At 36.9% G+C, this 12,714-nt stretch overlaps 1 protein-coding gene across 4 annotated transcripts; it reads left to right on the top strand.

Annotated features, from left to right (window-relative positions):
• The first annotated feature begins 710 nt into the window (after positions 1-710).
• On the top strand, positions 711-9,691 carry hus1 (HUS1 checkpoint clamp component). 4 transcript variants are annotated; one of them, XM_027001091.2, is made up of 9 exons: positions 711-882; positions 1,013-1,079; positions 1,211-1,251; positions 1,335-1,511; positions 4,785-4,892; positions 5,235-5,309; positions 5,812-5,911; positions 8,606-8,734; positions 9,262-9,691. In XM_027001091.2, exons 3-9 carry the CDS (start codon positions 1,231-1,233, stop codon positions 9,342-9,344), a joined length of 693 nt encoding a protein of 230 aa, XP_026856892.1. In that variant the 5' UTR covers positions 711-882; positions 1,013-1,079; positions 1,211-1,230; the 3' UTR covers positions 9,345-9,691. The 4 variants fall into 4 exon arrangements, with proteins under 4 accessions (XP_026856892.1, XP_026856889.1, XP_026856890.1 ...); XM_027001088.2 differs by lacking the exon at positions 1,013-1,079 and having other exon boundaries at positions 1,124-1,251; XM_027001089.2 differs by lacking the exon at positions 1,013-1,079 and having other exon boundaries at positions 711-886; positions 1,124-1,251.
• The last annotated feature ends 3,023 nt before the right edge of the window (positions 9,692-12,714 follow it).

The raw sequence follows: 12,714 nt of genomic DNA, 5'->3' as shown, positions 1-12,714 counted from the left end.
CTGTATTTTATATTCTTTGGTGTCAATTTACAGAACCGGCACTGCCCTGCGATATATACCAATAGCCTATATATAATTATAGCGTTTTGATGTGCGCCTGTATTAGAGCAATATATCGGTTTTGCAATATTTGCTCCAACGATCAGGCTGATAAAGCACAAATCATCCTGTGAAATATATTGCATCCTCCTTTTCGTTTAGTTCAGCAGTGATATTTAGTTCCAGTGATATCAACTGGAATTAGACTGTGATAGCCTATACAAATATAATAGCCGAATAAATGTTATGTCGAAGTCTCATGTCAAGAACCCTAACAAAACAAAGAACTGTCCAGATATCATCTCAGATTACTACTTGTGGTAAGGCTAACGTTATGACAAGCTTAGAGCTACATCTAATGACCACAGACTACATGAACTGAAACTGATTCAGTGTCTCGTGTATGGATGACAAATCTGTTACAGGAATATAATTGTATTTTTGACATAAGTACACTTAACTGTAACCCGCACGTGTAGAAAACATACATGCAGAAAGTGAATGACCAACTCGGCATTACCCAAGCCTCAGCACTTAGGTCTAAGCGCCCTCTTGTGCGTGTATGTTGAAACGCAGGGGGATTGCCAGTACTTTGAAAATGTGAACGCGGAACCATGATTTTAAAAATTGTTTCTACAGGGACCATTAATTTATGTGGGTTAGTGGCGGGAGTCTCTATTATTGTCACGTCATAAAAGTTGATCGGCTACTTGGCACGCAGGTTTAAGCTCAAAGGCTGTAAAAAGAGGGTACACGTTGTTAAAAGTGTGACTTTGCAAACTGAAGTGACGATGAAGTTCCGTGCAAAGATAAATGACGTGGGATGTCTCAATCATTTCACACGTAGGTAGGATTTTATTGTTAGAATATGTTAAATGTACAGTTTAAAATGTAAAAAAAATACCTAGTTGAGGCTGATGTATTATAAATTCAAGATGGCCATCAGCTCAGAGCCAGTGCACTGTTCACCCAGGAGACACTACACACCCAGCAGACACTGGCTGCTAAAACCAGAGTCCAATGATACTGCAGAAATCATGGTGAGACATTTTTGGTGATATCTGACACATAAATATACCTGCAGGTGTGGTGAATACCATTACAAAGCTCACAAAAGCTTGTGTTCTACGGCTTACTGTTAACAACGTTTACTTCGTCCTTTCTGGCAAAGTCGCCAATGGAGGAGTCAGCATGTGGTGTGAGCTACTACAGGTAAATCTTTTTATTTCTTTTTATCTGAAATAATTGTGATTTAATAAAATGATCACATAATCATCGATTATTTTGTCATTAAGGTGAATTTCTTTGATGAATATCAGTTGGAGGGTGTTTCGGCAGATTCAAACGAAATCTGCTTAGAAGTAGCACCAGAGAACCTATCAAGAGCTTTAAAAACTGCCCAAAATGCCAAGTTTGTCAAAATCAAACTGACCAAGAAGCACTGCCCCTGCCTTACGCTGGCTGCAGAACTGGTAAGAGTCATTGTTTTCCTTGTCACTGTTCTTATGCATTTAACATGTTCTATGGGTATGCACCATTTATATTAAAATGACCAGTATCAGTAGGCCTGGGCAATTTGACAGATACCTGAGATGGCTTTTCTGACACCCTTTTTCTTTCTATGAAAGTAGCCTTAATTATTCTACACTTTAACAGCAAAAACATGTTTACGTAAGACAGAAATGAACTATAACTAGTTTAGTGTAGGTTGTATAATATTTCAAGTTTCAAGTTCAAGTTTGGTTTATTTGTCACATACATAGTCATACACAGTATAACTCGCAGTGAAATGGTTTGGGAATGCTCTGTCCAAAGTGAGGGGGAAAAAAAACAGGGGTGCATAGAGAAATATATATATATATATATATATATATATATATATATATATATATATATATATATATATACACATTGTTTATATATATATATATATATATATATATAAACAATGTGTGTATATATATATATATATATATATATATATATATATATATATAAACAATGTGTGTATATATATATATATATATATATATATATATATATAAACAATGTGTATATATATATATATATATATATATATATATATATATAAACAATGTGTATATATATATATATATATATATATATATATATAAACAATGTGTATATATATATATATATATATATATAAACAATGTATATATATATATAAACAATGTATATATATATATATATAAACAATGTATATATATATATATATATATAAACAATGTATATATATATATATAAACAATGTGTATATATATATATATATATATATATATATAAACAATGTGTGTATATATATATATATATATACACACATTGTTTATATATATATATATATATATATATATATATATATATATATATATACATACACACATTGTTTATATATATATATATATATATAAAAACAATGTATGTACAATGTATATATGGATATGTATATATGTATGTACACAATGTACAGTTCCATCTTGCAATTGAACATATTTACAGTTACATGTTACATGGTGGTGGTGGTCCCCAGAGTTGATCAGTTTCCCTGATTCAGGGCCTGAATGGCCTGTGGGAAGAAGCTCCTCTTCAGTCTCTCTGTCTTGGTCTTCAGGGAGCGAAAGCGCTTCCCTGACCTCAACAGAGAGAAGAGCCTATTGTTGGGATGGGTGGGGTCCTTCACAATCCTTCTGGCCTTGGTCTGGCACCGCTTGTAATAGATGGTCTGCAGGTCAGGAAGTTGCGTATGAGTGATGCGCTCTGCTGAACGCACTACCCTTTGGAGTGCTTGTCTGTCCTGCTTGGTACTGTTCCCAAACCAGACTGTGATGTTCCCCGTGAGGATGCTCTCGATAGTGCAAGTGTAGACGTTCCGCAGTACTTTGGCGGGCAGTCTGAAGTCTCTTAGGCGTCTGAGGTGGTAAAGACCCTGACGAGCCTTCTTTGCCAGGGAGTTGGTATGGCGGGACCAGGACAGGTCCTGTGAGATGTGAACACCAAGGTACCTGAAACTATCTACTCTCTCCATCGTGGTTCCACTGATCCTCACAGGTTGGTAGTGCCGCTCCTGCTTCTTGCTGCAATCCACGATCAGCTCCTTTGTCTTACTGACGTTTAGGAGGAGATTATTTTCCTGGCACCAGTTTTCCAGGTGTTTAATCTCCTCCAGGTAGGCCCTCTCATCGTTGTCCGAGATCAGGCCCATGACGACGGTGTCGTCTGCAAACTTGACAATGATGGTGGACCTGGAAGTGGCTGTGCAGTCGTGGGTGTACAGTGAGTAGAGCACGGGGCTTAGGACACAACCCTGAGGAGCTCCAGTGCTGAGCGTGAGGGTGGGTGAGACACAGTTGCCCACCCGTACTGATAGTGGTCTGTCTGTTAGGAAGTTGGAGATCCAGTCGCACAAGGATGTATGCAGTCCTAGATCCTCCAACTTAGTAGTGAGTAGGGAGGGGATGATAGTGTCGACTACAGTTCAGCATTTAACAAACAGCATTTTAACATAATTACCCCTCCCTTTGTCCAGGTGGGTAAGTGTGGTGTGGAGCAGATGTGCAATTGCATCATCAGTGGAGCGGTTGTGGCGGTATGCAAACTGCAGTGAGTCCATGGAGGCTGGCAGTGAAGATGTGATGAAATCTCTGACTAGCTTTTCAAAGCACTTCATCACAACTGATGTGAGGGCAACAGGGCGGTAGTCAGTGAGGCTGGAGGGTCGAGGTTTCTTCGGGACGGGGACGTTGGTGGATCGCTTGAAGCTGGATGGGACGATACTGAGCGTCAGGGAGAGATTGAAGATGTCCGTGAATACCGGTGCTGGCTGGTCTGTGCAGGCTTTGAGGACTCTCCTGCAGATAATATAAATAAACTATAACTAATTTACTGTCAGTGTATGCTGTGCATTGATATAGCTCAGCACACTATAGAACTTTCACCACAGAAAGACAGAGGGGATCAGAATTCAGATGTGGAAACATTTTTAAATGATCAGATTAAAAAAAAAGTGTTTAGTACAATATGTATTATGTCTGGTAACATTACCTTCGGCTGGATATACTTTGAACTACACTAATCAACATGCCAATGCTACCTTTATGGTAATTCTGGAATTATGATATATTAAAAATGTAGCTTAATTGTAATTATTATTTTGAAATGTGGGTTGCAGAATGAGAATTTAGATTCTGTGGAATGGCCATTCTAGTGGAAGTGGCCAGCCCCGAAAAGCAGATGTTAGGTTTGTTATAAGAACAGTTGCTTGGTAATATTTCTTTGTTTTTACATTGCTGCTTACAATCACCAACATCTCCACTGTGTTCCAAGTCAGATATTTGAGGGATATCGAGATGTTGAGTATGTAAGTGGTTTTCATAGTTTCTTTGTATCACTTTGTCTTTCAGTGGAGTGGAATGGAATGTATCAAATTTTTCTGAATTTACAGAAATGACACAAATTCAAATTTGAACAGCAGCTAGGCTCTTCACACAGACATTTACTACTGGTGCAGTGCTAGCTCAGTGGTTAAGGTACTTGACTTGTAATTAGTCGGTTGCTGGTTCAAGCCCCACCACTGCCAACTTGCTGCTATTGGGCCCCTAAGCAAAACCCTTAACCCTCAATTGCTCAAGTTGTATTCATTCATAATTGTCAATCGTTTTGGATAAAAGCGTCAGCTAAATGCTGTAAATGTAATTTATTAATCACTCTTGGTTTTCACTTTCCAGCCTTCACTGTCTTCAGTCAGTCGTGTTGTCACCCATGACATTCCTGTGGACGTCATTCCTAGAAGGCTTTGGCATGACTTTAAAGAACCTAGTATGCCAGATTTTGATGTAAGTGAAAGATCATCTTCCCTAGTCAGTGGCCAAAGGGTACTAAAAGGTAACTTCATTGAGAAGTCAGAGGTAGCCTTGAATGATGGTTAAATTGATTCAGAGGCCATTTTGTAATGTACGTAGTGTAATTTATTCTTTTCAGCTCTGTATGTGAGATAGCCCTACTCCCTCCTCCCTGTGCCATAAAATAAATTTGTTTTAGATTTCCTTTTATTAAAAGTGATATACAAGACTCAGCAGTGCTTTTAGTTTCCTTGGTGCATGTGTACAGTGGATTTGTTAGATAATAATGATATGGAAAATGGAATCTTCTCTTCTACATGAATTATTCTCTTTTAGGTTAGCATATATTTACCTCCTCTGAAGACCATGAAGAGTGTCGTGGATAGAATGAAAAACCTCTCCAACTATTTGGTATGAGAGTAGATAACTATTACATAAGCTTCAAATGCTTGTGTTTCTGAACTACAATACAAATTCTGTTCCTGAAAAATAACCTTAACTATAATACACTTTAACATAAAATACATATTTTGGATGGAATCCTTATGGAGTATTATGGAAAACAGGATTCCTCTATGCTATAGATACCCAGAGATTAAACATTACTGTTTATTTTTGGCTGCTGTTTTGATAAACTTTCTAGTGCTGCAAGCAATGTTACCGATTTGGAAGTCTTAGGTCAGCTTGTGACAGTTAGGATATAAATGTGGGATTTTCAAGAGTTAGTGGAGTCACATATAAAGGCTGAATTTGTCTTCTACCAGTGCACTTGTAATATCTGTGACTGAGGAAAAATGGTGTGTAGATCCAAGTTTTATGCTAGTAAATGATGCAAGGAAGCTACTGATAAATTGGTGGTCATAGATAATATTATTAACATAAGAATTGTTAAACTCGCTCATTCTTCTCTCAGGTAGTGGAGGCTAATTTGAGTGGTGAAATGAATCTGAAGATTGAAACAGATCTGGTGTCTGTGACAACGCACTTCAAAAATCTTGGCAACCCTCCTTGGGGTGAGTTTGTTAACTGTGTCCAACCACGACAACACAAAGCTAATTCTGCAGTGGTACAAAAAGCATTAAAATAACACTTTGAAACCATTTGAATTATAATGAGAATTAGTGGTGGGGGTAAACAGCAGACTGCCAACAGAGGTATTGTTGGGAATACGCTGCACCTTTTGCTCTAGCAAAGTAAATGTAGGGCCCTATGATTTCCATGATGTTGAGAAAATGGACAGAATCATGGAATTGAGGTATAAAAAGTATTTCAGTTATAAAGACAGAAATTTGAGGAATAAAAAAAAAAAAATTTAAAAAAATCAAACATCCTTATACTTTCCAGAATCTGTGAATGTGTTTTGCAAGCCCATTTCTCACAAGACATTTTCTAAAAAGAACAGTCTTAACTGCAGAGTGCAGGTCACAACATTTCCATGATGATTTTGATGAAATAGGGCAACGGGTTTTCTACAAGATTTGCCAGCATACTTTAGTCAGGCCATGAAAAGATACTTTTAATGAGAACATCAAAACCAAAACTTACAGAAAAAAAGGAAAAATTAAACTCAGAGTATGTTCTTCTAAGTAAACAATAGAGGAAACAACAATATAGCTGGTAACTTTGTAAAAGAGTCAGCAGCTGCTGCAGGCTCCAAACTACATTTTATAGAGTGTTACAACCCCATCTAGGCTGTGAGGCCGAAATGTAAACGGCTAACAGAATGCAAGCTGTAAAAAGTGAATAGCAATATAAAACAGGAGCACAAAATGGAAGTCTTTATTTTGGTGTATTTCACAATCTTACTGGTGCAATGTCTTCAGGAGTGACCCGGTCCAAAACAATAAACAAAACCCACACTAATGAAAGAAAAATACACACTAAATAATCCTAACAACAAAAGAAACATACAGCAGACTTTCCTGACTACCTGACACATAACCAGGCAAAAGCCAACACAAACCAAACAAAAGTGGCAGTCACTCCCTGTACCACCAGTATCCAACACCAAAGTACCAAACAAAAACAATATTTACACTCTATACAATATCTATAAGCATATATACAACAGCTACCAAAGCAGGAGGGGTGAAGCGAAAGAACAAAGTCCAAAAATTGGGGGAAAACAAGGCCATGCACAAAAGTCATACAAAATTTCAAATGCAAGCCAAACAAACCAACAAATGCAATCCAACAAAACTGTCTCCCTTCTCTCTTCTATTCTTCTCTTGTGGGTGGGGCCATTAAATAGTAGGAGCAGTTGTCCTGAAAACCCGGCAAGGAATGGGGTGGAGTCTCAAACGGAGGAAATCCTGGCAGTGAACCCGGAGCACACAGCCATCTTTCCGTAACAGATGGCCCTCATATGCCACTTCTGCATTTCTTTTATTACCTCCATCCTTCTGTTGAAAATGTTAAAACTCTTTTAATTTTAATGTAGATTTATCAAACTTTGCTCTTCATCATGGCTATACTGATTCAGTTAACATGGTCATACTTTTCATGCAGTTACAATGGCAAGCCAACCCAGAGTCACAGACTTTACTTTTTAGTTGTAGCTGGTAACACAGATTTTCTTAAAGTAAGAACTGTTAAAAACTTAATTCCAAATGGGGGGAAAATAAAAAATGAGGAAAAATAAAATGGAATGGGGGCAGGATGGATTTCATAGTCCCTTATAAGTGGAAGCGCAGTAGACCTATTGAAAGAACTGACTTCAGTAATGTGTTTTTCTCATTGCCTTGTAGTTTGTTTAAGTGTTATTCAACAGCTTAAACAAAAGCTGAAATATAAAAAATATTCAGCAAGTAGGTTTTGATTTCAGTTTTTGGCCCAGTGTGTCTGGAATTACAGTTTTAGACAAGAATTGTCATTTTGCAGACTGAAATTATTATTTACTGCATCAATATACTTTTCTGGGCATATCACTGATATATATTTATTTTTAAATTTTTTTAGCAATTCTAGAATAGTAACCAAATGCATGTTTCATTAACAAGGGTACACGGTGACAGATGTATAGCCACCCTGTTAGTCTTCATCTCTATCCATTAATGTAATGTTTGTGTATAAACACCAGCTGAAGAATGTCAGGATCAGCTAGCCAATAGAGTGACTGCATATTCAATCCAGTAATTAAAAGTTACATGTTATTTATATCCTTACTGAATGTCTGGTTCAGCAGAACTGAAGGTAATCGTCTAGTAAGCTCACAGTGCTTTTGTTCAGTCATAGTTGAGTAAATAAACCTACAAAGACTGCTGAGGGTCTGCCAGTGTTTATTCTCCTGCCCCAGTTATACTAAAACGTGATTTTGCAAAACGGGTAGGAGGAACACCCTTGAAATGACAGTGGGTGAACAAGACAAACATCTTTCTGGCAATTTACTTTATACCAGAGTCTATGAGTGATGCTAGGGTTAGAGTTAGGCTTAGGCTTAAGGTTCGTTGTTTGAACTAAAAAAATAAAGATCTAATGTTTGGACAACATTCAAACATTCAGTAGTGTGTACTGGAGGATAATTTGTTCTTCAAATTTTGCTTACTGCTTGTGCTTGGTGGAAACTGAAACAGACTTTCCCTCAACAGTGTACAAGTGGGAACAAGGAGTTCAGTTAATAATTTAATACCCTGCGATTTGTGCCTCTGAATCATTCCCTCTCGTTCCCCTGTCATTTCCTGTAATGCTCATCCCTCCGTTCTGTGCAGCTGATGATGCGTCACAGGGTGGGGGACAGAGCAGACCTGTGGAGGCTATGGCACATGCCCGCGTGGATATAAGGAAACTTCAGCAGTTCCTCAACGGACAGCAGGTCAACCCCAGCAAGGCCATGTGCAGTGAGTTCCTTACACAAATCATATGGGTTAGAATAGGAGAAATCCAAGCTTCTACATGTTCCATTATTACATCAGCTGTTCAGATGGGCAGGAAGGTCTGATGTATACTATGATGTAAACTCTTCAGATGTGGAGAGTTAAAATGCACGGTCTTCACAGTCTTCAGATTATAGAATCTTTGCATGTTACACTGATAGGTTGATTGTAGGTTTAGGCACAATTATCTTTTACCACAATGAATGACATTTGCTTCTGCAGATGATCATGCTAAATAAAAACGCCTTTTGTTCTTTATTAGTTTTTCCTTGACATATGTACTATCAGTGGCTCCCAGAAAGCATTATGGGTTATATATGACCTATATGGATTATATATTTTGTCAAATAAATTTATATTTGTGATATGTATTTATGCCCTAGATCTAGTAGTAATCTACATATAGTAATGCCGATGGTCATATAGTATTTCTTAAATGTCATAATTTTTTTGGTACATTCATAAATGTGTTCCATTTCTACTTCCTACAGATATTGTTGACCAAAGGATTGTTCATTTGATTCTTCTCCAAGAAGATGTGTCTCTTCAGTACTTCATCCCAGCTGTGGCATAGAGCTCCATTCATGAGGAGGAACAGAAATAGGAAGGGATTTTGTTTGTTTGATTTCTTGTCTTATTTGTTAATATTTTTGTTGTTTGTAGATAATTTCATGTCTTCCTATAATCTTTTTTTGTTTGTCAGTGCTAAGGTTGCTGATGACGGATAGTATCAATTGAATATGATGGAAGACAGGTATTTGACATGCACAGCAGCTTTAAGGGTATTATGAGTTTTTTGATTCATGGGTTTGATTCAAAAGCTTATATAAAAATAAGAAAAATATATATAGCATTTAGACTTGTAAGTAATTTCTGAGTGTTTGTAATTATATTTATACTGCAATAAACTGAAGACGCATACGGATGTCTATTTTTTACCTTCATTGGCAAAATAGTTATATTACACAATCGACATAGGTGACGAGGTTGTAATAAGTAATATTTTTTTTGAGTAATTAAAAAAACACCCGCACAAACGATTTATATTTCATAGATGAGAGCAGAGCTCAATCGATTTGTAGCGTTTCGGAATTTAAGAGCAACCTAGTTTTAGGATTCTATTCGTTTGCACCCAAAGTAGTTGGCGGCGGTTTGGAGGTCCACAGGGCACGGATGTATGGTCTCTGAATTACAGATTTGCTGCTGTAGCTGTGCAACATCCCCGCGTGAACGTTGGGAGAATCAAAAGGCTGGTCAAGTTCGGTAATGGGAGAGGGGAGAGAAGAAACGAGGATTCTGAAACTGACTGTAGCAATCAATTGTAAATACCCACTACCTTCGGACCAGCCGAAACAAAAGTGTTTCATACGTTCATTTAAGTAATGCGAAATTGGTAATTAACCTGTTGATGGTAATAAACACTGTTTTTTTTTATTTGACATTATTAAATACTCAGATAATATTTTAGACTATATTTTTAGTTTGTATACGCAATAAGTACAAAAATATAGATATTTTACAGGATAGTTTGTGCAGCAATGCACAATGGGAAATTTTGTTTTGCATAAAGGACGACAAAAGAGAAATGCTATCGTTTTTATTTTTTATGATTTTAAAGCCTGCTTATTAAACTGACCCATTAAATTCTGATAAGCCTGATTACATACCATTTGTTGCTATTGAAATAGATAACAATGCATTTGCTCGTCTTATTATTTTTGAATCGTAAAACCTGTGCTTATTCTTCTTGGGTTTAATGGAGAGTTGAAAACTTGTCAGCGTATTACCACCACCTAGCGGTGACAATTCGTTTTACCTTGCTGCTCAAACGACTCTAGAAGATTTTTTAAACACATTTGTTTCCTTTTAAAATAACAAATCAGACTGGACATAAAGAGCATAGATAAAAATAAAAATGACTAATCAGACATAGTTACAGTAGTAACAGTTATTCTCATTTAGGGTATCCTCATCCACATCATATGTCATTTGAAAAGGCCATGAATAAAACAGATAAAAACTGACTCCTAAGTTTAGCTATGAACATTGAAAATGAGTTCATAGCAGGGATAGATCACTGACAAGGCCAGTGGGGCCAGTGCCCAGGGATCTCTGACTGCCACCTGCCTCGGGAGGCCTCAGACACAAGGCTGCTCAAAGACTGTGGATACACCACTGCAGGCAAGAATTGGATGCCTAAGATAAGATCTAAGCTCTAGTCTCCTGTGCCAATCCACTGATAAGTAAAGTTAAGGTCCTTAAGTTCTCCTTTACAACTAACCACACACACACACACACATACACTTTTGTTCCATAAAACATGTTTTTTTAAAAAAAAGGCCCTTAAGCCTTGATTACTTGAATTGTACTCAGTCACAATTGTAAGTTGCTTTGGATAAAAGCGTCTGCTAAATACCGTAAAACAAAAAGAACTACTGGTACGTCCTGTCATCCAATCAGAGGATGTCTTTTGTGGTCATTTAGGCCAATCATCAACTTTCTTTTGATGTCCAGAATTGCAATGGATCATAAACAATAGAACAGTGGCGCAGATATGGAGTGAGTTGTGCATTTAAGTGAGACGTTGAATAAGAGTTATTTAATTTAGTACTGGACTGCCTGTTGCTCATGATATGCTATGGGTTTTCTGTGCTACAAAGTGCTATTTGCTATTGTTGTGGCAGCTGCTGGAGTGACATCAGCTGCTTTTTGTATTGTTTGCAGTGTTGTTATCATATTAGACTCATGGAATACTGTTGTTGACACTGCAAAATGAATATTTAGAATAATGCTTGTTCATGGTATAAGCAAGGGCCTACTTTTTTGCTTCTGTATAAATATTGTACATTTGAGGGTGGATGCGAGAACAGCTCCAAAGATGCTTGTGCTCAGGGACCATGCAAGACCACAATCCATTCCTGATTTGTAGCCTACTGTCTGTGATGCAGCTGTGGATAATGCCAAATGACCATTACTAACCAATTCACAAAATCTAGAGTCTACATGCATGTTTTTATTGATGTTTAATCAAGTTTGATAAAGTAAAAATAACACATTAACTGTTTCAATTAATTAATACATTTATTTTTATGACAATACTAGAAAGAGACACTAAAGACAACATCATATTCCAAGTCAAAGCACATGTAAATAATTACAAAATCTTTATAGCAATCACTAAAATACATGATCTGAAAATGAAAAAAAGTCTGTGATTGTCCTCTGTGATTGTCCTCTGTGATTGTCCTATTTGCTCTAATCAGCAACTAAAAAAGGCAGGCGATGGTCCCTGCATGTTACTTACTCTGCGTATGCACTTAACTGATAAGCATAAATGTTGTGCGTGTGCTATGCGTGTACTCTGTGTATCCAGGCCAAAGTACCTGATCAGCTTACAGGGAACCTCTTTCCTCACAGCCCATGGTCACATGCAAAAGGACCTATAGTTAACGATTATACTTCTATAATGTTACTCTTTATATATAAATTTAGCACTTGTGTTGAGCATAAGTGGTAATCATTTACTCGTTTAAACTTTGAGTGGCCAGTGCACTAGATTTTGTAAATAAATGTGTAATTTTTTAAGGCGTAGTTGTTGCCAGTCTCTTTGTTTTCTTTCAAGTCCCTTTCTTGTTTTCTCCTGGTGTAAAATATAATGTCTAAAGTAATGTTCTATTTACTCAGACATCTGCTCATCATCACTCCATGAGCAACTTAAATAATTACATGACAAGGACCGTCACAGAATTGACTTTGGGCAAGTTTAGGGTTTACTTTCTATTACTGTGATTCATCACATGAATATGAATAATCACAAGTGGTCAAGTCAAGTGCAATGCAAAGTGTAAAGAAAGGTTTATGAAATATATAATCAAAGTTTTTGATAGAGTCAAGTTTTTATTTGCCTCATGCAGGGTCTAAAAGATTGACTGAACAAATTTCAG

This window comes from Electrophorus electricus, chromosome 5 (genome assembly GCF_013358815.1).
Source record: "Electrophorus electricus isolate fEleEle1 chromosome 5, fEleEle1.pri, whole genome shotgun sequence".
In the NCBI taxonomy this organism is placed as follows: domain Eukaryota; kingdom Metazoa; phylum Chordata; class Actinopteri; order Gymnotiformes; family Gymnotidae; genus Electrophorus; species Electrophorus electricus.
Note: the sequence above shows the minus strand (reverse complement) of the source record. Positions and strands in the feature narration are given on the sequence as shown.

What these genes read in the sequence shown, in the direction of transcription:
- hus1 (XM_027001088.2), top strand. Translation starts at nt 831, where the DNA reads ATGAAGTTCCGTGCAAAGATAAATGACGTGGGATGTCTCAATCATTTC. An exon ending in ATGTCTCAATCATTTCACAC is followed by an intron (nt 883 to 1,123) that starts GTAGGTAGGATT and finishes ATATACCTGCAG; the next exon opens with GTGTGGTGAATACCATTACA. An exon ending in TTACGCTGGCTGCAGAACTG is followed by an intron (nt 1,512 to 4,784) that starts GTAAGAGTCATT and finishes TTCACTTTCCAG; the next exon opens with CCTTCACTGTCTTCAGTCAG.